This window comes from Cylas formicarius, unplaced genomic scaffold (genome assembly GCF_029955315.1).
Source record: "Cylas formicarius isolate icCylForm1 unplaced genomic scaffold, icCylForm1.1 PGA_scaffold_4__25_contigs__length_36172078, whole genome shotgun sequence".
NCBI classification, from domain to species: domain Eukaryota; kingdom Metazoa; phylum Arthropoda; class Insecta; order Coleoptera; family Brentidae; genus Cylas; species Cylas formicarius.
This window is the reverse complement of record NW_026844334.1, coordinates 2,243,845-2,266,565: the sequence shown is the minus strand read 5'-3', so window position 1 is coordinate 2,266,565 and position 22,721 is coordinate 2,243,845. Positions and strand designations below refer to the sequence as shown.

At 35.1% G+C, this 22,721-nt stretch overlaps 1 protein-coding gene across 2 annotated transcripts; it reads right to left on the bottom strand.

Annotated features, from left to right (window-relative positions):
* Positions 1 to 1,040: 1,040 nt before the first annotated feature.
* LOC132700935 (corticotropin-releasing factor receptor 2-like) lies at positions 1,041 to 20,178 on the bottom strand. 2 transcript variants are annotated; one of them, XM_060668533.1, is made up of 7 exons: positions 19,990 to 20,178; positions 16,874 to 16,921; positions 10,206 to 10,551; positions 8,295 to 8,417; positions 3,456 to 3,944; positions 1,502 to 1,709; positions 1,041 to 1,430 (listed from the first exon to the last, which is right to left on the bottom strand). In XM_060668533.1, the coding sequence occupies exons 1-7, from the start codon at positions 20,050 to 20,052 to the stop codon at positions 1,097 to 1,099; spliced, it is 1,611 nt and encodes a 536-aa protein (XP_060524516.1). In that variant the 5' UTR covers positions 20,053 to 20,178; the 3' UTR covers positions 1,041 to 1,096. The 2 variants fall into 2 exon arrangements, with proteins under 2 accessions (XP_060524516.1, XP_060524517.1); XM_060668534.1 differs by lacking the exon at positions 16,874 to 16,921.
* Between the last annotated feature and the right edge of the window lie 2,543 nt (positions 20,179 to 22,721).

Sequence of the window (22,721 nt, the reverse complement as noted above, 5' to 3'; positions counted from 1 at the left end):
GCAAATTTAGGACACTTAACACATTTCTCATTAAGCACGGAATATCGGGAACATCCTGTACAATAGGTGAAAACTTTAAATACAAAACTTTTTGCTGTCTATGCGGGCTATATCTCAATACAAAAGAAAGTGAGGTCTGAATCATAGTCTTTCAGTTATAGCCAATTTTCAATAATAGGGGGGCCCATTTTTCAGTTTTTTTGAATTTGCGGCGCACCCTGTATATTTTTCAAAAATTGTCAAGAATAAAAGTTTATAGAGCCGTATCTGCTGCTTCTACTGATTCAAGAATTCTTTCGGTCACGCAAACAATTTTTGAAAAATGATGTTTTTTGTAGACCCTTGCACGCGTGATTTTTTATATTTTTAGAATACTTCCCTACCCCCCAGCCTCCCCATTTTCAATAGGTTCCGTCATGGAGCAAAGCTGCATATATGTGCCACATATGAAATCGATTGCTTCAAATTTCGGACACTTATCGTGTTCATAGCAAGGTCCAAAAAACAGTCGAAAATCACGAAAAAAAGATGGATACCGGCTTCGGATCAGACAAGAAAATTTTTTTTTTTCGACGGTGATCGTTTCTGTACCAACGGCGATCCCGTAGGACTTACCGTTACCGAAATATAAAATTTGTATACGAGCGCAGATACTTTCGAAAATTCCATTTCATCGCTTTAAGGATAGCAGGAGAGTAATACATTTGAAATCTTTATTGACATTTGCGTCCTCAAAAGTTGACAGCCGATTACGCTATCTTCGAAGTCAAAAGCCCTGTACTGCCGTGGAAGTACCTCTTCTTTCGATTGGACCCATTCGTGTGATCCTCAGATCAGCCCCCTAGGAAAGACTTATGCTTTAGAGAAAGTCCAAGGATAAATACCTGGAAATACTTAAAGGGTTTGTGTTGACCTTAATGTCTAAAGATCTCCGGCTGGTCCGCAAGGACCTTGGCAATCGATTTTTACCTCTGGGACCGTACTCTAAGCCTGGGGAAGAATTAAACCGTAGAAATCAAACAAAAAAAAATGAAGGAGAAGAAAACTTTATTATAATTAATTTATAAATACGGTGTAGGTATAAAAGAATTTAACATTAAAAGCTGTCGCGTCTTTCGCTGGGCGCCACGTAGGTGGCGGTAGTGGTTCTTCTTCTGTTCGTCGACGTCTTTTTGAAACTCCATCCGTACTTCTGATCGAGGTGGATGTCGAGCTTTCTGAGCGCGTTTCTGATCTCGCCGTGTACTTCGCGATTAGCGTAGCAGAACAAAACCGCCACGAATATGCCCTGAAGCGCCTCCATCGAATACCTGAAGTAGTCGTAGACGTCTTCCGCTAGGCAACTCTCGTCCACTACCACCTTCTTGGCTGTGATGAATATGTGAAGTCCAAACAAGGGTATCAGGAACAAGGTCGCCCTAAACGCTGCCCTGGAAGCGACATAAATAGTGGGTCTCTATTTAAAGGAAATTAAAATAGGAACAAATCGATTAAAACTCACTTGGTTTGTCTCGTCGGTCCGCCCTGCTTCATCTTCGAGATCATCACTCGGATAATATCTAGTAGGAGCCCGGAGTTGATCAGCAGTATCACTATTCTCAAACCGTCCACCGCCCATTGCTCGTTGTGTCTATCTACCATCCAACAGTCCACTCTGCCGTTGATCCCGACTATCGTTGCCCATATTATAGATGGCACCAGTGTCAAAACTAATATAAAAAAACAGTTGTACCATAAGTATCAGACTAATGAGAGTACTAGGAATTCAATTAGAAGAAGAGATACTTCCTTCAGACCATTTAATAAAGTACTGAGGAAAAATGTGAACGAATAATGGATGAATAAAAATTGAGCTCATTGGAGGAAGATATTTTCTTCGCGAGCACAAAAGAAAAAAAAGGTTTTGAGAGCACGAGAGGTAGATAAAAAAGGATGTCGCTTAAAGTTACAGAAATAATTGATCTCGTATAAGGAGTTTAATTGGAAGAAAACCTATTTCACTAAAATGGTGTGAGAGTACAATGGATCAATGGGAAAAGCTACAGCTGAAGCTATAAAAATGCAAACCATTAGGATATGCTAGTACTAGAATTTTATAAGCTCAATCAGAGGAAAAGATACTTCTTCAAGAGCACAGGACCTCCTGAACAGCTGCACATCGTTAGGATTAGAGGACTGAGGGTACTACAGTATTGGGACCTTAATTTGAGAAAAACGTACCTTCATGAGAGCACAAAAGTGAAGAAGAAAAGTGACGACTAAGAATATTAAGAGTACATTTTTACAAATGACACTTCCTGAAGTCAAAGTGGTGAACAAAGATGTAAAGACATAATCGATCAATATAAAAAGGAGCTCTCTTGAAGTTACCGGAATAATTGACTTGCTAAAGAGCTGCACACTTATAGGTCCAGATGAGTGAAAGTATTAGAGCACTAGGAACTCATTATAGGAAAGGATATTTCATCAGGAGTGCGCAAAATGTTGGGGCATAATGGATCAATAAGAAAAGCAGCTTATCTAACCACCATGGGAATCATAGGATTGAGAGTACAATCCTGTACGGTATTTGGAGTTTAATTTAAGGAAAAAATACTACCTCGGGAACACAGAACTTCAGACAGATGGGACTAAGTGCATTAGAAATCATAGAAATCATACGAGGATATAATTGATCGATAGGACAAGGAGCTGATCTGAAGCTACAGGAATAATTGCCCTCCACGCCATTAGGATCAGACGACTGAGAGTACTACAGTACTAGATTCAATTGCAGGAAAAGATATTTCTTCGAGAGAGCACAGGAGTGAAGAAAGATGTCAGATCATATTGGATCAATAGGAAAAGAAGATCATCTGCCGAAACTGAAATAATTGACCTCTCAATCAGCTGTGTATCATTAGGATCAGAGAATTAAAAGGTGCTTAGAGTATTAAGAAGCTGAATTTGAGGATAAGAAATTTCCTCAAGGGCACAGAAGAGAGAAAAATAAGGACTAAGAGTACTAGACCATTAGGAGCTCAATTTGAAAAAGGATAAGTATTGTTAGTCCTCGAAAAAATGGTGGCGAAGAAAGATGTGAGGGAATAACGAATCCGTAGGAAAAATTGCAAACTACAAGAATAATCGACCTCCACACCACTGAGATGAGACGAGTAAGGGTACGAGAGCACTATGAACTCAATTGGAGGAAAATATGTTTCCTGGAGAGAGCAGTGAAGAAAGATGTGGGGCCATAATGTGTTGATAGAAACAATATGTCATCTGCGGATACAGAAATAATTGACCTTCTAACCAACTGTGTACCAGTAGAAGCAAAGGATTGAGTGTACGAGAGTATTAGAAGCTTAATTTGAGGAAAATATACTTTCGCGAGAGCGCTACGAATACTACAGGATTAGGAGCTTCATTTGAGCAAAGAAAGCTGCAGACATAATTGACCTCAAAATACTCACTCAGCACAACGAGGTACAAATGCAAGCGTCTCGGCTCCTTGGCAAACGACCTGACAATGGCGGCGTGCAAATAATAGCCGTCTACGAACATGCACGCGTAGATGGAGTTGGTGGCGGCGCTGACAAAGAACGCCAAAACCCTGCAACCCACCGTGTTCCTCTCCATGACGTGATTGCTGATCGCGTTCGACTGCAACGCGTCGATTAGCACCAAGTCCTTTGCCAAGATGGTCAGGACGTTGCGGACAACTATGGCGATCAGCAGGTTACGATGGAGGATCACCCTGGTCGTCTCGCGAAACGTCGAAAAGGCGAAAAAGATCGCGATGGCGGGCAGAGAACAACCGATGCAGACGTACAGGAAGATCACGTGGAAGGAATAGCGTTTGAGGTAGACGGGAGCTATCGCGCATGTGCTGTAGTCCGTCTGTTGGTTCCATTCGGCTAGGCCGGTCGAGGAGTTCCAGAGACAGTCTTTTCTGCTTTCCACTGTGGAATAGTCCAGAAGTTGAAAAAATAAAAACGATTCTCGGTTATTTTTTAAGATAGAAAGTTGAGATTTACGAGAGGCTTTCAAGGTTTTTGGGATATAGGGCGAAATCCAGGACTATTGATTTTGGGACCACCCTCCTATCTCCGTTGTCTTTTAAATTATTGAAGACCTTGAAATAACGTTCTTGTAGGATTTTTTCCGTGAAATCCAGTGGCGTAGTTTGTTTTTACTTAATTTGTTATGAAACAAACATTTTTTTTTCAAATGGAATGCTCTGTATATTATTTTTTACTTTAATTGTAAATGTTCAGAAATAGATATTAGTATAATTTTTTTTCACATTTTATTTTATTTGTAGCAGCAGGCTATGATTAATCTGTTAAAAACAATATCTAAGTAAACAATTGGTAACACACACACATTTAAATGTGTTTTATAGGTTATGAACTAATATTTTTAATAATTTTAATTCATACGATTTAACATTGTATCTAAAGAATATTAACATAATTTTATACCTAAAACTGTTGTTCAAATTGGAAACCATTTTCTCGAATTCAGAACTAGCGCATTTTCTTATTTTTCTTAATGGCATTTAAAAGAATTATTGACTTTTTTGTCTTTTTGTAACAGATTCGTATCGGTTCGCATAAAAAGAAATCAAAAACTTAAAGATACGGAGATCATTGGGGCCATGTTACACGGTTGTCGCCTCTCTGGATATCTGGATATAAACAACACACATTTCTATAATATAAAAATTATATTGACTGTATTCCTTTAAAAACCTTACCTGTGGTAATATAATTCCAAAACTTCTTGGCCATTTTCAGACACTGCCATTATGATAGAAATCTAATTAAAATGAAATAACACAGAAAGAACAAATGGACAGGTAATAATAATATAATTAAAAACTGATAGTCTCCTAAGTTCTTGTCACATTTGCTTATTTGTCTTTAATATCCACTTAACATTATAATAACATAATACGAATTTTAATAAGGCATTATTATTTTTAAAAATATATGTTTTCATCCTCTTGTATAGTATTGACTGCTTGGATGTATCTTATTTTTGGTTGATTTAGTTGATTTACTATTGCCTACTGATACAAATAAAGTAAAAAATGAAAAAAAAAGGAATTTTGAACTTAATTTTCCAAACAACTTTATACTAATATATATTTTTGAAAAGCTTAAATGATTTACAATTAATGCAAAGACACGGTGTTGTCGAAACAATTGTCATGTCATAATATATAATTTCGTGAAAATCTGAACTTTTAGTTCTTATTTATTTTGATTAATGTAAAAAATGATATTTAAGATATTCAGTTTAAAGAAGAATATACGTTTGCTTCATAATTAAAAACGGTTAGAGCAAGTAAAAAACAAACTACGTCACTGGATTCCGAGGAAGAAAACCTATATGAACGTTTTTTAAAATCTTTAATTTCACGGCATCTTTAATTTCACAAAAACGTAGCACAGTGGCGCAGTTTTAAAAAAGCACTTCTCATTAAGCTATTTTCCCGTGTCTCTTTCTCTTGTCCATCTCCCTGCCGTCCTCTACATAAGTGAATACATTGAGTTATTTATTACAGTTCTTTTTTCTACACGTATAATTTGTAATTCAGAATAATAAACTTTTTTATTACTAATTGAAACAAATATCAAGTAGGGAGTCACAGAATTTAAACCCCAAATAACACGGCAGTATGCATAAAACAATAAATCACCATTAAATGTAAACGTCATAATAGTAATCAAAATGTCTATTTTCTTAACCGCACTATCGAGACTTTTTATTACGCCATATTAATGATGCTTACTCGATAAAAATATTTACGGCCCATGCGTAAAATTGCATAGTCGCTGTACGCGGTGTATTTAAACTTATGCTAATAAGACCCGTTTCTAAAATAATTCAGATTACTTTTTTCACTAGAAAGGCCAAAAGTTGATGTTGGTAATATATGCCGCATATTTTTTATACTATGGTGATATTTTTTGATAGAATCGACGTTCTTGCAGATCGATTCGACGTCGATAAAAAACGTTTTTTGTTGTTTTTTCTCTGTTCTCTGTTCTGCGTAATGGACATACAGGAAATGTTTGAAGTTGGACAACATTCAAACGGTACTAGGCGACCCGGATTTTTTTTTTAAATATAGTTAAGGAAAAAATATACAGGGTGTCCCAGTTAGGGGCAAAAATCTGAAAATTGCCATTTTCCGTTATTGATGCAATTTGTGCATTGTGCAATTTTGGCCGTTTCACCATTTCTGGACTTCCGGTATGGCAATAATGGCCGCATAACTTTTCTAAAATAACGACTGAATACAATTTGCTAGCGTAGAGTTTAATGACCCTACCAATAGATATTTTCCGTGATATTTAAATCTAAAATCACTTTCTGCATTACGAAGATTACCTGTAATATGCAAGTCATATATGGATCCGATAGAATTGGAAATTACACTTATTAGAGAAGTTTAAAGTTTAATGAGATAGTTTATCCTCATACACGCCATAAATTTGCTTTTCCCAAAGTTAATAATTGTTGTCGCACGTCGATCAAACCACAATTTTAAAACACTGATATCACGTTCTCCAGGAGTCTCTATGTAATATCGCTACAGCATCATCCGTGAAGTGTCCAAATATGTGCGAAATCAAACCTATCTTTTTTTAAATGAAGCACGCTGTATTTTATACCATTAATGGATACTCTCTTCTATAGTGGATCTCCCAATGTCGCGCGATTTAGTAGTTTTATATTGTTTCTTTTAGTTTCATCTATAATGTTTGTATTCAACAGTTTTCTCTACTTTTTCGACACAGTATTTGGACACCTTGTTTATAAATAAGACACAAGCTGAAAAGGCGATTGAAAAAAATTTCAAGTACAAGATAATGATTGACAGAACTGACTTCTGAACACTATATTGACTTTGGACATGAAAGTTTCTAGCGATTTTTTTTTATATTTCAAGTCGAAATCTAGCCGATCTTTATATTTTTATATGTTTATATTTTTTTATAGCTTTATATTTTTCTCTACGAGTTAAGTTTCCAGATTCGTCGGCGTTATTATTCTCCTGGTGGGACAATAAAAGAAAATCAAGAGAAGTGATAAGATAACCAGCCATTATTAGATTCCATCAAATAGAATTAAAAGGCAATTGTGTATTGTTTTTGTTGATTATTTAATTCTTTCATTGCAGTATTTGCATGACAGTCGAATCAATGCAAGCAAATGTTTTGTTAATTTCCTATTATTTAACTGTAACTTAAATTACGAAAGTAAATATATATAATAAATGTACATTGTGCATTTTGACACTAATTTCGAACTCCGTCTTTCAGATCTTCCACTGAATTTAATTTTTTAACATAAAATATGCTACAAGATTGATTTATAATCAGCTAGGTCGTCAGACCTGACACCCTTGGACTTTTTTCTTGTAAAATTTATTAGTTCTTTTCTGAATGAACCGTTTATATCTTGGGGTTATATGAAATGCCTTAGGACCATAACTTTAGCAAAAATCACAATTCTTGGAAACAGAACAATAAATGCGAATTGCCTAATATAAAAAAAAACTTAATTAAATTTGATTAAATTTGTTATTCGCAATAAAAAAATAATTTTTATGCTTTTTATTGTTTTGTTTTTTTTTATTATTTTTTTTTAAATCTACCTCTTATGCATGCATTAATTTTATTTATTATATTTAGATTTATTGTTTTCTTGACTGAAAAAAATAAATAAAAACTGGAAGTTCAGATTTTCACGAAATTATATATTATGACATGACATGACATGTTAATTAACAAATTAACAAAATGAGACATTCAAATGTATTGCTTAACGATCATTTAGATTTAAATACCTCTCCTTTATTAAACTTAACGACTTAACGACATTAATTAAGGTTTAATGGTCATTTTTCGGTATATATAGTAGCAGGTAGTTTGTAAATATTAGATTTGCATCCTAACACCCCTGTAATTTCTTACTTAAATTAAATAAAAGTTAAATAATAGAAAAGCAATTAAACGTTTGTAAGCATTCATTTGGCTCTCTTGAAAAAATCGACTAATTAAATGTTTGTAAAATTGGTATGCGAATAGAAGGTGAAAAGACCTTTAAAAAGAGGTACCACACGACCCCTCTTACAAAAAGAAAAATTTTTAAAATGGCGCCCTGCTCTCGTTTTGACATTTTAAGCATCCAGGAGCCATAATATTTTCTAAGGTTTTAAAGATATCATGTCGTCCATTGCTAAATCATCGCGGTTGACGTTCACTTTAATCTTTGTCAAACATGTTCATACCTACATGCGCATACTCCGTCTGGATTCTGGTAGGCTTGGCTGCTACACGTTATCAATCTCGTCGTGTTGACCTTCGTCCTGGGGAAGCAAGACCAAGCGTCCCAAACCACAGGGCAGTACTCGGCGGCTAAAAGGAATTTATATTATTTTTAATACTCAGGACCGGATAAAATGCAATACATTTTATATCTGCTTGGTACAAAACATGCATTTTTTCCAATAATTGCATCGCTGGACTGGAGCCTCGATTATAATAAGAACATGCTTATTTAAATTAAAAATAAAACATCATATTTTGTATATCGAAAAACTAAACAAATGAAAATTCTCCCCAAAATCCTTAAGCCGTGCGGGATTTACCCTGCGAAATATTGCAGAAAATGACTTTATCAAATGTTTAAAGGAATTGCTAACCTACATAACACAAAAAATTTTAAAGCACTTAGTCTTATTATTTTCGACATTTTCCCCTTTTTTGTTATTTATTTTATTTATTTTTATTGCTTCGAAGCTTATAGATAGGAAAAAAAAATTCAGATGTTTTTTAAAAGCACTTCAAAAATGTAAAATCTTTGGCCTATTTGCATTGCTTCCAACCGATTGGAAAAACTCAACAATTTGATTGTCATCAGACAGTGTTCCGACAGAGAAATTCATACTCCTTTTATCGAATGCTGCAAAATATATGCTTAAATGAAAACCGATTGAAATGATTTAATTCATCAATTTATTACAAAAATAAAATACCCTGTCACTGTAAGATTTTTGTGTTATAGATTTAAGGGTTTTTTTGTTTCATTCATGTCTGTTCAAATAGGTCTGTGGTGCAGGTAAAAAAATAAAGAAATTCTGGAGAACTGGATTCATTATAAAGACTTGGTTCTGGGTTTATTTAAAATTAGGTAGGACTCGTTATAGGAAAGGCACCTAATATGAGCTTGGCGCCTATTACGCGACACCATATTTTTCCCCATCTAACGGTCGCCATCTTGCGATGGCGTCATAAATTAATGCACCACAAGGTGAAGTAGGACATCAGCCGGAATTGGTTTTAGTTGCTGTCAAAATACGGCACGTTTTATGAATTGGTGCATTATCAAAGTTTTTTTCGTGTTCCGTTGGAGGCGAGTTTTTCTATAAAATGTAGGTTTTGATTTGTGAAAGGTGCTTTATTGTTGTAAATAAATAAAACGCGTACAAACTTATGTGATGTTCGGAAAAAAAATATATAAGTAATTTCTCCATAAGATTCCTAATATGATATACAACAAGAATCTTAATATGAGATATATTAGGACCGCTCTTAGTTTTTTGCAAATTTAAGTAACTATTTTTTTGCATATGCATAAGAAGACAGTGAGATAAGTTTGATGTCTGTATAATACCTTTGCTGTCAAGTTTGCCAATTTATCAAAAAAAGTGACACATTTATTTTGATGTGGCTTCGATAAAAGCTTGCTCATTCCATCCGTTAAGCTTTCTAAACAACATTTTTTATTTTCCGAACCACTGGACGATAACGAAGGACAACAGAAGTGCAGAGGATCTTGTAAAAGTATTTTTGAGAGAAAGTATATTGTCAAGCATATGGCGTTTCGGTTAGCAATTAAAAATAGTTCAAAGCATCCTCTAAGTGGTGGAAATGGAAATATCAAAAAAAACTAAAAAAAAACTAAAAAAAAAATGGTGATGCTGTAATATATTTTCAATACATTGTCTTTAAAACAAGTAGTATCATGTGTTTACTATTTAAAAAATAACTAATATTGCCACAAGTGACATACGGATCATTTTGATTATGTCATTATACGTGACAGCACAATTGGTCAGACTGAAGTTTATCTAGATCACAACTGCAGCAATTTTGAAGAAGGATTTATGAGGTCTCTTCTAGTCTAAAGTTCTGTGGCCTTACTGCTGACGATGTTCTCTCCCGTCATCGCGTTCGAGCAGCAATGTTCCGCCTCTTCGCAACATTTGACGAAGTTGTCGAACAAGGAATCTGACTTGAAAGATCGTCTGAGGAGCGCCGCGGACCTGGCGTCCTTATAATCGAACGAAAACACTTCCGAACCGTTGACGGCGACGGGGACATCAAAAGTGAGGTTAAGACGGTCGCAGCTGGCCGGCACCACCACGTACTTGTACTTGAAGTTGAGCCTGAACTCGTTCGTGTAGTTGTAGCAGTAGAAACCGGCGTAGTGGTTCCACTTGACTTGGGAAATTTGCGAGCCCCTCAAAGAGCAAGCCTTCGTTATGTCCTGAAAATGAAAAATCGCTGGGAACGAGAATCGATCGTAAACTTTGGGGAAAATTGACACACTCGGCAACGCCGCGCTTTGTTTTTCTCTTTGTCTACAATGGAAATTAACTTCGCACGCTTTAAGAATTACTTTATTAAATACTTGCACGGAGTAAGTCAACTTTTGAGTAAAGTTTATTATCTCATTAGTTTCAAAAGTTATGAGAAAATGATAAAGATAAAGATAAAGATAAACTAACCAATAAGGAAAAAATTGGATTACTACGCATTATAAAATAGTTCTAACTTAAAACTTAAAAATATAATAAGAAATTTTAATTTCTCTTTTAAATTTAAAGTCGATAGCTGCAAAAACATAAAACACCCTGTACAATATGCGAAAACTCTAAATAAAAAAGTATTAGCGGTCCATACGAACTATATAGTATGTGACAACTGAAGCATAGCTTTTTAGCTTTTTAGTTTTTACGACTACCGAGCACACTTTGAACATTTTTGAAACTTTTGAAGAATAAACATTTATAGAATCTGATGTTGTGGATACGTTTTTTCAAAAATTTTTTAAATCGTATCATCGAGAATTGATTTTTTTCTTGGACCCTTGGGAACGCTATTTTTTTTTAATAGTTTCCGACCCCCCAGACCTTCACTTTCAATAGGCTTTGCTACGGAGCTGGGTTCCATACTTGTGTCAAATTTCATTTCGATAGCTTGAAATTTCAGACACTTATCGTGTTTCATAGCGATATCCAAAAAGCAGTCGACAATCTAAAAAAAAGATGCACTCCGATGCCCGATTGTAGCCATTTCCTACGAGCTGACGTGTCTCACGGGCTTTTTAAAAGGGTTGCAGTCTGGACGCCGTGGCTCTAACGGTTCGATTGCTATGGCGATTTAATGCCCCATCGACAGAGAAACGGAGAACGGAGAATAAAAAATAAAGATTTTTTTTTCGACGCTGATCATTTTTATACCAATGGGGGTCACGTTGCTGACATATAAGTTCCGCAAAGCAAGCAAATTTACTATAAAAATGACTACAGTTAATAATCACTAGGAAACATGATTTTAACCATATAAAGAGCAAAAATTATGTTTTTATAAGTGTTTTAAGTTAGATCTATTTTATGATGCGCAGTAATCAAATTTTTCCTTATTGCTTCGTCGCGCTTTTGTGAGCCACCCCGTATACTTTATAATAATTTTAAACTGTGGGCCATAACAATCTTCATTATTTTCTCATAACTTTGGAAACGAATGAGATAATAAACTTTACTCCATATGACAATTATTTTTTTTTACAGTTAATGTTAAAAAATACCACCCATTTGAGCACCATTTTCCTGAACACATTTCTCATACACTCTAATTGTATGATGTCTTGCATTTGGTAACGTTTCCGGATTGTCACTAAACTGATTGATCCACGACATTATTACAAGGAGTTTTGTGCACGTTAATTTTTATGTGTCCCACTATACATTAATTGAATGGTACCCCTAGGTTTTTATTTCGCGTATTTGTCTAGGCTTATTTAAATACTAATATCGCATATTGTGTCTATTATAGCCCTTTCTTCTAGTGAACGAACTTTTATCAGCCCATAAAATGTTTTTCAAAATTGTTATCATTTATTAATTATTATTATTCTCAATATGCCTATTTAAAAAAACTGCATCCTCCTTTGAAATAATTAATTTTTATATTTTGCGAAATTTAAATGCATTGTATTTATATTCTTTCAAAACCGATACCCGAGAAATACCTGTCTCTTCATATAGTAATAGGGGAAACTGGATGTGCTTCATAGAATCCTACTATATTTGTCTTATTTTGTTCATTTATCACTGTGTGATTCCGGCATACGTTTTTAGCATTTCGTACGTTACCGTTTCCTGCAAATTTCTTTGCCAGTCTTGGAAATATCTGTTCTGAAGGAGCTCGGCGCTTTGGATAATGTCTAATAGACTGACGAAGAGCTGTCAATATTCTTTTTTTTGTCTATTCCAACCCTTTCTTGTTGTGAACGAACTTTCATCAGTCCACAAAATGTTTTTCAAAAGATTATTATTCTCATTATGTATATTTAAAAAATCCAAAGGAAACTGCATCCTGCTTTGATTTAATTTTTAGGTTTTACGAAATTTAAATGTACATTAACCAATGCAGATACAGACGATTCCTGCTAAGTAACAGCGTAATTAATTTTGCCATTTGTAACGCTGAAAAATCATCTACGCATATACATAAAGCAGAGGTTAAGCCATTTGGCTCTTCTTCTTAGTTAAAACGCCGCCCCACGAGTGCGTTTAAATTTCGGATTAACTTCAAACGTTACGGCGCGCTACTGGATTTAAATCTGACGCCGCAAAAAAATACGCGTCAGATGCTGGTACTCGATATCCGGTTGATTAAACAGCGATTAAAGCGATAAGCCCCTTTATCCAGATTATTGTTTATTGGCCCAATATATTCCTTTTAAAATCCAATTTTAATCGTTGTGCGGTATTTGGGACGGAAAAATCGACAAAAGACAGATCTGGGAACAGCCACCTTTTGAATTCCATCAGTGGTAAACGTAAAGGTTTTCAAGACAAAGGGACGCATTGTTTTACTCGCGTCTACCCGCGGCCCACTATGGAACTTTCGCGAAATCGATGTAATTGAATCGTGCACGCGCCCTGTATAAAGTGTCTTTCACGTAGAACTCCAAAGAAAAGGCACACTTTGGTAAATTCAAACATTTGTACCGTGAGTTCAATTTATCTTGATAACATTTTAATAACGTATTGATATACGAGGTCTGTCAATTAGATTCCCGGAAAAGTGGCAACACTGCGACTCTCGTTATGCTACGGCGTTCGCGTTGTGTCATTCGAAAGAGGATTCATTTCTGCGTCAGTCTGTGCAAGTTTCGTCTCGATCGGTTGTTCAGTTCGTGTGTTACAGTACTTTGATCATCGGCGTGTTTGGACCCCTTGTCGCGAAAATGTGTGCTAAAAAAACTGAACAAAAAATAGTGATCAAATTTTTGGTCAAACGTGGTGTAAGTTCCGCGGAAATTATGAAACAGTTAACCGACGTGTACAAGGATGATTGCCTGAAAAAAACAGCTGTCTACGAGTGGGCTAAGCGGTTCAGGGAAGGCAGGGAGTCGGTGGAGGACGATTCACGTGAGGGAGCTCCCTCCACCTCTCGAACGGCACAAAACGTCGATCGCCTGCGCGTGCGTGTGCTCGGAGACCGTCGGGTAAGCCTCAGAATGTTGGAAGACGAGTTGGGTATCAACAAGGAAACCATTCGACAGATGCTACACGAGGATTTAGGGATGCGCAAGTTGTGCGCGAAAATGGTTCCCAAAGTGCTCACAGTTGAGCAGAAAGAGCTTCGTTTATCCATCTGTGAAGACATGATTTCTCGAATTGAGGAGTCTTGGGTGTTCCAGTATGACCCTGAGACCAAACGACAGAGCATGCAGTGGGTGGCAAAGGAGGGGAAGCGCCCCACAAAAGCCAGAATGTCGAAATCAAAAGTGAAATCTTTGCTCATGGCATTCTTCGATATTAATGGAGTTGTACACCACGAATACGTTCCAGCAGGTCAGACGGTCAATGGGAAGTTCTACATTGAAGTTTTGAAACGTCTGAAGGCCCGTGTGTTTCGTGCACGGCCGGAATTGGCCGAACGTGGATGGGTGCTGCATCACGACAACGCTCCAGCCCACTCCTCATTCGCAGTTCGCGACTTTTTGACCAAAAACGGCATTCCAACGCTTCCGCACCCCCCCTACAGCCCGGACCTGGCCCCCTGCGACTTTCATCTCTTTCCACAATTGAAGTCCTACCTCAAGGGCAACCGATACGACGGCGTCGAGGAGGTGCAACGTGTCACGACACGGGTGCTGAGGGACCTATCTTCAGGGGGCTTCAGGGGGTGCTTCCAATGGTGGATCCAATGGTGGCGCCGGTGCATCGAGCTAGAGGGAGACTACTGCGAAGGATTATAACTTAATTTTAAGAATTTATGTATATTCCGGACCGTCCGGGCACTTTTCCGGGAATATAATTGACAGACCTCGTACAATGAAAAGGACACGGTTCGGTTGAACAAAATAAGATATCTTGTGCCTCCGTTTTTAAACCTATCCTAAGAAGAAGGTAGCAGCGCCAGGCAGGAAAAATACTCATAAAAAAATATATAGATAAATACCTTGTACGATCTGTGCAAATAGAGGGACTTACACTTTGGAAGTAGTTTACAGTAGACATTACTTAAATATTTAATTAAAATAATACTTCACGCAGGTGTGTGGAAAAGGTATTGTTTAGCAATTTAAGAGATTGATCCAATGCATTACATGTTTTAGCCATGTCATATGTAACGGATCTTTCAAAAATTCCAGAGGTATGAGGTGGAGGGTGAGCAGGACTTTAAATTTAATAATAATTGTGAACGTCCGTGCGAAATCTGATTTTTTTTGAAAAGACAGCGTGAAGACTTCGATCTTATAATTTTGTGATAAAGATTACATTTATGGAGATATCGTCGATTTTTCATATTAAGCCATCGGACTTCCTTCAGTTTATGACTAACAGGCCTGCAGCGTTTAATCCCAAAAATGAATGTTAGACAGTATTTCTGGATTTTTTGAGTCCGTTCTGAGGCAGCCGCTTTCAGACATGGACCATACACGACATCACAGTGGTTAAAAGAAGATAAAACTATCGAATCACATAGGACCTTTTTTGATGATTGATTTAAAATATTTTTAGAACCATATAAGCATTTTAAGTGAGGAATGGATTTTTTAATACATTGTGTAAAGTGACTGTCGACCATAAGCCCAAGGTTTTTTGCCTATGTTTTCAGAGGAATGCACTCATTCGATATTTTTATTTCAACTAGAACTTTGCTATAGATTTTTTTGGATTTAAATGGAGTGAATGTTCTGGGGACATCCTGTTAATGATTTCTAGATCATTATTTATGATTTGACAGCTTTCCAAAATTTTATCTCCCGAAAATCAGTAATTAACTTGTGTATTACCTGCATACATTTGGGTTTTACAATGCTGCATAAAACTAGGAAACGCGGACGTATATATACAGTATAAAATTGGCCCCAGAATGGAGCCTTGAGGCGCCCCAGATATTATAGCACAGCAGTTTGATTGATGTCCATTTAGAACCACTTCTGTCTACGACCTTGTAAGTAGTTCACCATCAATTTGACAGCACCCTCATCAAGCCCTATGTATTTTAGAACGGTTAGCAAAGTATGGTGACTCAAAGTATCAAACGCCTTAGAGTAAACCGACATCACCAAGACGTTTAGGAGAGCAGTTGCACAACTGTGCCCCTTCCTGAAGCCAGACTGAGTTTCAGGAAGAATACTATTTTTCTCCAAATGATCAATCAGTGGCGATTTAATGACATTTTCCAGAATTTTGGAAACTACAGACAAAATGCTAATAGGGCGTAATTCACTATAACTTCTGGGACTTTTAGTGTTAGAAAGATGCACAATATGTGCGATCTTCCACTTGGCAGTAATTGTTGGGTTTTTAGAGATATCAGGGAAAACATAAAACAAAATGTGGACACACTAAAGTAAGAAATTGTTTAATACAGCTGCATATGACCGCCATTTTTCTGAACACGTACACTCTAATTGACGTTTCCGGATTGTCTTCTAATCTAAATCTTCAATATATTGTTCTATTTGATGCTCCAAGAGCTGCAAATAATGATCTCTATATCGGACCCAAAATATGCCTATCTATGACACCACACCATACATTAATTGATTGGTACCCCTGGGTTTTTATTTCTTGTATTTGTCTAGTATTATTTAAATACTAATATCGCGTATTGTGTCTATTACACCCAGTCTATTAGTGAACGAACTTTTATCAGCCCATAAAATGTTATTTTTATTATTATTATTCTCATTATGTCTATTTAAAAAAACTGCATCCTCCTTTGACATTATTAATTTTTGTGTTTTACGAAATTTAAATGCATTATTGTTATATTCTTTCAAAACTGATACCCGAGAAATACCTGATACCTTTCAACTGATTTTTGCGCGCATTATCTTCGATATTTTGCATTTCCATGGCCGCCTTGTGTTGTTGTTCTTTGTGTTTTGCTTTGGTTCTGGTTTATTTTCAGTGTTCCTATTCTGGAATACTGCCTCTAGAATAATAAGCATAGCGCGCAGGCGTGGAAAAAAGTAAATTCCAGTTTACCCAACCTTGGTTTATCTGTGGTACATTGGACGATCAACAATCTCCGCATTCTAGAATAATTTTACTTACGTATTCGTCAGGAGGACAGTACTCGAGCCGCTGATCGGAAGCGTGCACCTGTCAAGAAAACAAATATACGGCATAGAAAAAGATTTTTTTCGGATTAAAAATAAATTCGTTGCCTTTCGATAGGTGGCCGTAAATATTTCGCTAGGCGTTAAGACCGCGGACGAGGAGAGATATATCGTTTTAATCAAAATATTTGAATTATATCTGCGAAGTACCTAATTTTCCGAAACGTTGTGGTTTACACGCGGATCGAGGAAAAAGAGCTTCGCTACCATTAATTAATATTATTTATGCTGGTTATCTTTATGGAGGATGACCCATAAATAATGATACGTCGCAAAATAGGAGGTCCTTTAAGAAAAAATATTGCTATTTAACGCAACTTTACTTAGTCGAAAAGTTGATACTAACAGAGGTACAAGGTGTTTTTTGTGACAAATGGTAGAGGGCGCTACCTACGGCACATTTAGTGCATTCGATACCTCATAACTTTTTTGGGCCTTTGTATATACAGATTTTTAATAGAGATATTAATTCTTGCCACTTTTTTACACATTTTTTTTTAAATTTCGCCAGTAGTGGAACTTTACAAGAAATTCGCATTTGACATTTTAGATGCACAGTTTCATGTGAACATGCAAAATCGTCAAAGTAGGCGTGCGGAGTAAGCGGTAACGAACACAGACATGAAAAGATACCTGCAAAATAGAGGCACTTTGCTCCTTGTCATAATCTCGGCCCTTTTGAAAAAGTTTTGGCTAAATCACAGTTTTTCAAGAAAAAAAAAACTTAAACTATTGAAATAGTCCATTTGTTTATAATAAATTTATAATGGAGCTATTTTTTTTTTAATAAATGTCTTTTGTTAACATAAAAACGGTAAGGAAATGAAATGAAAAAAGAAAAACGACGTTACGATGAATTCTCCTTCTTTGTTAACGCAAAAAAACTACTAAATTTAGTTAAACTAAAACTAAACTAAAAAACTAAAAAAATTTTATGGCAATTATTTAAATTTTATTTTTTAATTTCCAGTTTTCCAGGAAGTCCCGGAAAAAGTTTTTGATTGACAATGGTCTACTTTAATGGAAAATTAACTTTAATGAAAAATGCCAACGAGAATCAGTTTTTCGAAGTGTTTAGATTATGCCATATTTTTTTATTTTAAAATTCAGCTTATTTACCCTCAAAAAAATGTCTATTGTAACTAACCAACTAAGCCGCGCAAGGCAATTTTCAACGTTAAATTAAAATTATTAATAATGGGGGTACAGTTTCGAGAATCCGAACTTTTTTTTAGTAAATTTCCTCCTCATTCATATGCAGCTTTGCTACGTAACGGCACCTATTAAAAATGGGGAGGCTGGGGGGTCGGGAAGTTTACAAAAAACATCATTTTTACGAGACCAAAAAAATTCTTGAACCAGAAGATACGGCTCCACAAACTGTTATTCTTGACAATTTTTCAAATATGTACAGGGTGCGAAGCAAATTCAAAAAAACTGAAAAATGTATATTATTGTAAATTGGTTGTAACTGAAAGACTATGATTCCGATCTCATTTTCATTTACATTGCGATATAGCCCGCCTAGACAGCTAAAAATATTGTATTTAAGGTTTTCACCTAGCGTGCAGGCTGTTCCCGATATTCCGTGCCAAATGAGAAATGTGATGAGTTTAGCAGAGGAGTGAAAGTCCGTGTCCACATTTCAATGGTAGAAATTAAGTGCAATCAAATTTTTGAAAAATTTTACCTTCTAGAAAAATATGTTTTCCTCCAGAATCGTTAACCGGATTGGCAAAATTCTTTAACCAACAGACGCGGAAGATCCAGTGCAATAATATTCATTTCAGACATTTTTTCGAGTATATACCGGGTTTTCAAATTATAGGCGAAAATCTAAAGGATCTAGAAAATTGTTCTTTTACAGAGTAAATTATTATCGTAAAAAAATATGGGTAATTGATTGAAACAGTGTCATAGGCCGCATCAAGAGCTACAATTTTTGTATTTGCGGTTTTCGTCACATAAGCTGCTGAAAAAATCCATATTGAAATTGTTATTCTGGAACTGTCATTGATTATTACACTTGACAACGCTATGATTCGTGCAAATTTAAATATGTACCGATGTTTGCTGTAACTTTGAAGTTCGACGAGATGAGAAGGACATTTTATACAGCTTGCAGGAACAATTAAATTACGTGGATTTTGCGAAAGTTCCGTAGCGACCCGCAGGAGCACGAGAGAAAAAATGTTGTTGAATAAGTCCTCTACTGGTTTTGCATTTTGCACGATTATTCAACACTGCCAGAAATGGTCAACACCGAAGCAGCATATCAGAAGGAAACATATCTGGGCCACCCCTGCCTTGTCACTCAAGTGGGAATAAATGGCTTTACCCAATAACAATAGGCCATAACATCTTTGAAGTAAGCCAACAAGGTGAAGATTGAGACGGACTACATATAACTGAAAGCTTCTATCTATCCAATGGTGCGTTTGGATTGATAAAGACTAAGACAATTAACTTTTGGAAATTTGGAAACGATATATAATCGCAGCCATAGTAGTCGAAAGTTTATTTACTTCGAATGGAATTTTGCGCAGTTGGTGTTACGCAGTACTCAATGAGAGATAATAAGCTGGAATTCCCCTTGGATTGAGCTTTTTGGAATTACCGGTAGAGGCGTCTCTCGCTAAGCGACGCTTAGAATATTCTCGAGTATATCTGAACAGTTCTCCAAAGTAAACGACTTATGCTTGAAGTTCTAGTTGCTATAATATATATATATATATATATATATATATATATATATATATATATATATATATATATATATATATATATATATATATATATATATATATATATATATATATATATATATATATATATATATATATATATATATATATATATATATATATATATATATATATATATATATATATATATATATATATATATATATATATATATATATATATATATATATATATATATATATATATATATATATATATATATATATATATATATAAACAATTACTATTGGCAGGACTGTCACGAAGTGTCCGAAATCAATTAGCAAGAAGAAAGAGCAGCACTCACCTGCCGCAGATTGCAGGAGACGCAGCAGAGCACCAAAGTAACCGAGATATATCGCGAATTCATAGCCCAATATAAACTAATAACGATCCGATACCCTAATACTTGGGATTATATCGTTAATCTTATCTCGCCACCGATTTGTCGCAATCCGTGACGATAAAACGCGGCGACTTGTGAAAAATTGTGACGACGTCCATGTCGGCCCGATGGGTTCGAGTCAAATGGCACATAAACCGTCTCGCCTTTTCCATCTTCCCAAAGTGTTCGTATTTTTAGAATGCGGACGCTCAAAACGTAAATAAGACGATTTAACGGCGACCGGCTTCAAAAACCGAAAGACATTAAAGGTGTTTAGTGTAAACCGAAAAATTTCGAGGTATATTTTTATTTATCGACGGCCGCTGCGCTCGCTGTGGCGTTAATTCCTCGGATATGTCATTCTAAACCAGTGGTGGGGAAACCATTTTTAAGACGGGCCATTTGTAATCACTAGACTATCGTAGCGGGCCAAAGAATAACGCTTAATCGTTAAAAAAATTATGTGGTTTATACTACTAACTTCTCGAAAATGATCTTAAAGATAGGTCCCAACTGGTTTATTTTGATAATTAACTTTCAAATGCTAAGGAACTAAAATATGGAGTACCGCAAGGTTCCATTTTGGGTCCGCTGTTGTTTGTTGTTTAGGTGAATGATTTGGGTCATCACCTAATTTCTGTAAAATGTTCCCGTTTCGCGGGTGACACGACATTTATTACTTCTAGTACCAGCATGAAACTGAAACTCTGTTACTTCTAAGAACTTTTTAGATTTAGCAGAAAAATGGTTTAGTTAAAAACGTTAAAAATATCTACCAATTCGATGTTAGCAGAGGGAAACAGTGTAAAGCTTTTCGGCCTCAGTTTGGATGACAAATTATCGAGGTCACAACATACCAATGAACTCTGTAGAACTATATCTAGTTTAATATTATTGATCCGAAGACTTCGGTCCTACATAATCTTTGACACCCTTAAAATTTGTTGTTTTGCACTCCTTCATTGAAAAATTTCTTATGCAATTCCCTTATGGGGAAGTTAGGGTTATGTGTGGTATGCATTATCGTACCCACTGCATGCCCCCCTTTCTGAGACACAGAATTATGCCCTTGCCGTGCACGTTTATTTATTTTACTGTAATAGAAATGAATCATAAAACCACTCTTATAATTTAAGGTTTGATTTAATCACTATCAAGCTGCATAAGTTAACGAAATCTGTTTCTAATTCCTTGAATAATAAACAAAAAACAACAATGAAAGAATACCTGCTTGGCCATTGTTTTTATTCCGTTCAAGAATACCTTGATAGCAATTTTTGTTTTCGACAAAAAAGGAATTAAACGTACTTTATGAAATGTATATTGCCTCTTTTAGTGTTTTTATTTTTGTCTCTTGTTCTTTTCTTTGTATTTAAACTGTATTGTTATTTATATTTGTTGTTATATTGTAAGGTGGTGTTTATATTTAATTGTTTTACTTTTTCTATTTAAACTGTATTTTCAAAATTGTACAATGTTATTACTCTGATCTGCTATAATGTACTTTGTACAAAAATAGTTAACAATAAATCTATCTATATATATATATATATATATATATATATATATATATATATATATATATATATATATATATATATATATATATATATATATATATATATATATATATATATATATATATATATATATATATATATATATATATATATATATATATATATATATATATATATATATATATATATATATTATATATATATATATATATATATATATATATATTGGGACTGTTTTATCAAAATTTCATCATAGTCCGGTTCCATTTGTGAAACAGAAATCCTTAAAATTGATGATAGTTGCTCATGTGTAATCCTGTTTCTTAAAGAAGTTTTCCTAAGCTTCACTCTGGAAAATATTTCTTCGCATATATAACGCGAGCCGAACATTGTCATTATCTTCATTGCATGAGTAATTAGATTTGAGAAATTACATCATGCTCGGAAACGAATCATATTTACTAGTTTTACAAAAATATTAAGTATATGGTCAATATCTAAAGGCGATTTACAGAGAGCATCCTGATGTATAAGGCAATGCAAAAAAACAACATCATTTTCCGGATACTTAGAAATAAATTTCCCAACAAATCCTTCATTGATTCCAACCATATTAGGAGCACCATCTGTAGTTACATTGCACAACTTATCAATAGGTTTATCGACGAGATTTTCAAATTTCAAAAACTCCTGCAAGTTCTTCTGTAATTTGAAATTGGGCGTTGATTCCGCTTAAAAATATGAGTAAACGCGCAGTACCGCTGATATCTGCACTTTCATCCGCGGTAATTGAATAAAAAATAAATTTTTGAGCTTTTGCAGTCAGTTGTGAAATTAAATTTTAATCAATATTTTCAATTCTCTCGGTAACTGTTCTTCTTGAGACAGATAGTGACTGAAAATCACTTTTCTTTTCAGGGCGCATAATATCGCACACACTATGATGCACTGCTTTATAAATTCTCCATCTGAAAATGCTTTATTAGATTTAGCAATATTATGGGCCAACACATAACTGAAATAATTGTTGTTGACTTGATAATTTTTTTATTAAATCTTTCGATTTCATTTTTTTTCACCTCTTCACTTAACGATGAGTAGGAGTGGTGACCCAATGTTAGGCCTGTTTTTCTA

Bases quoted from the DNA above. Each gene is read 5' to 3' on its own strand.
- LOC132700935 (XM_060668533.1), bottom strand. From the start codon at position 20,052: ATGAATTCGCGATATATCTCGGTTACTTTGGTGCTCTGCTGCGTCTCC. The intron at 10,552-16,873 runs GTAAGTAAAATT...TTTCATTTTCAG, and splicing joins ACTGTCCTCCTGACGAATAC to GACATAACGAAGGCTTGCTC. The intron at 3,945-8,294 runs GTAGGTATGAAC...ACTATTCCACAG, and splicing joins TCCAGACGGAGTATGCGCAT to TGGAAAGCAGAAAAGACTGT.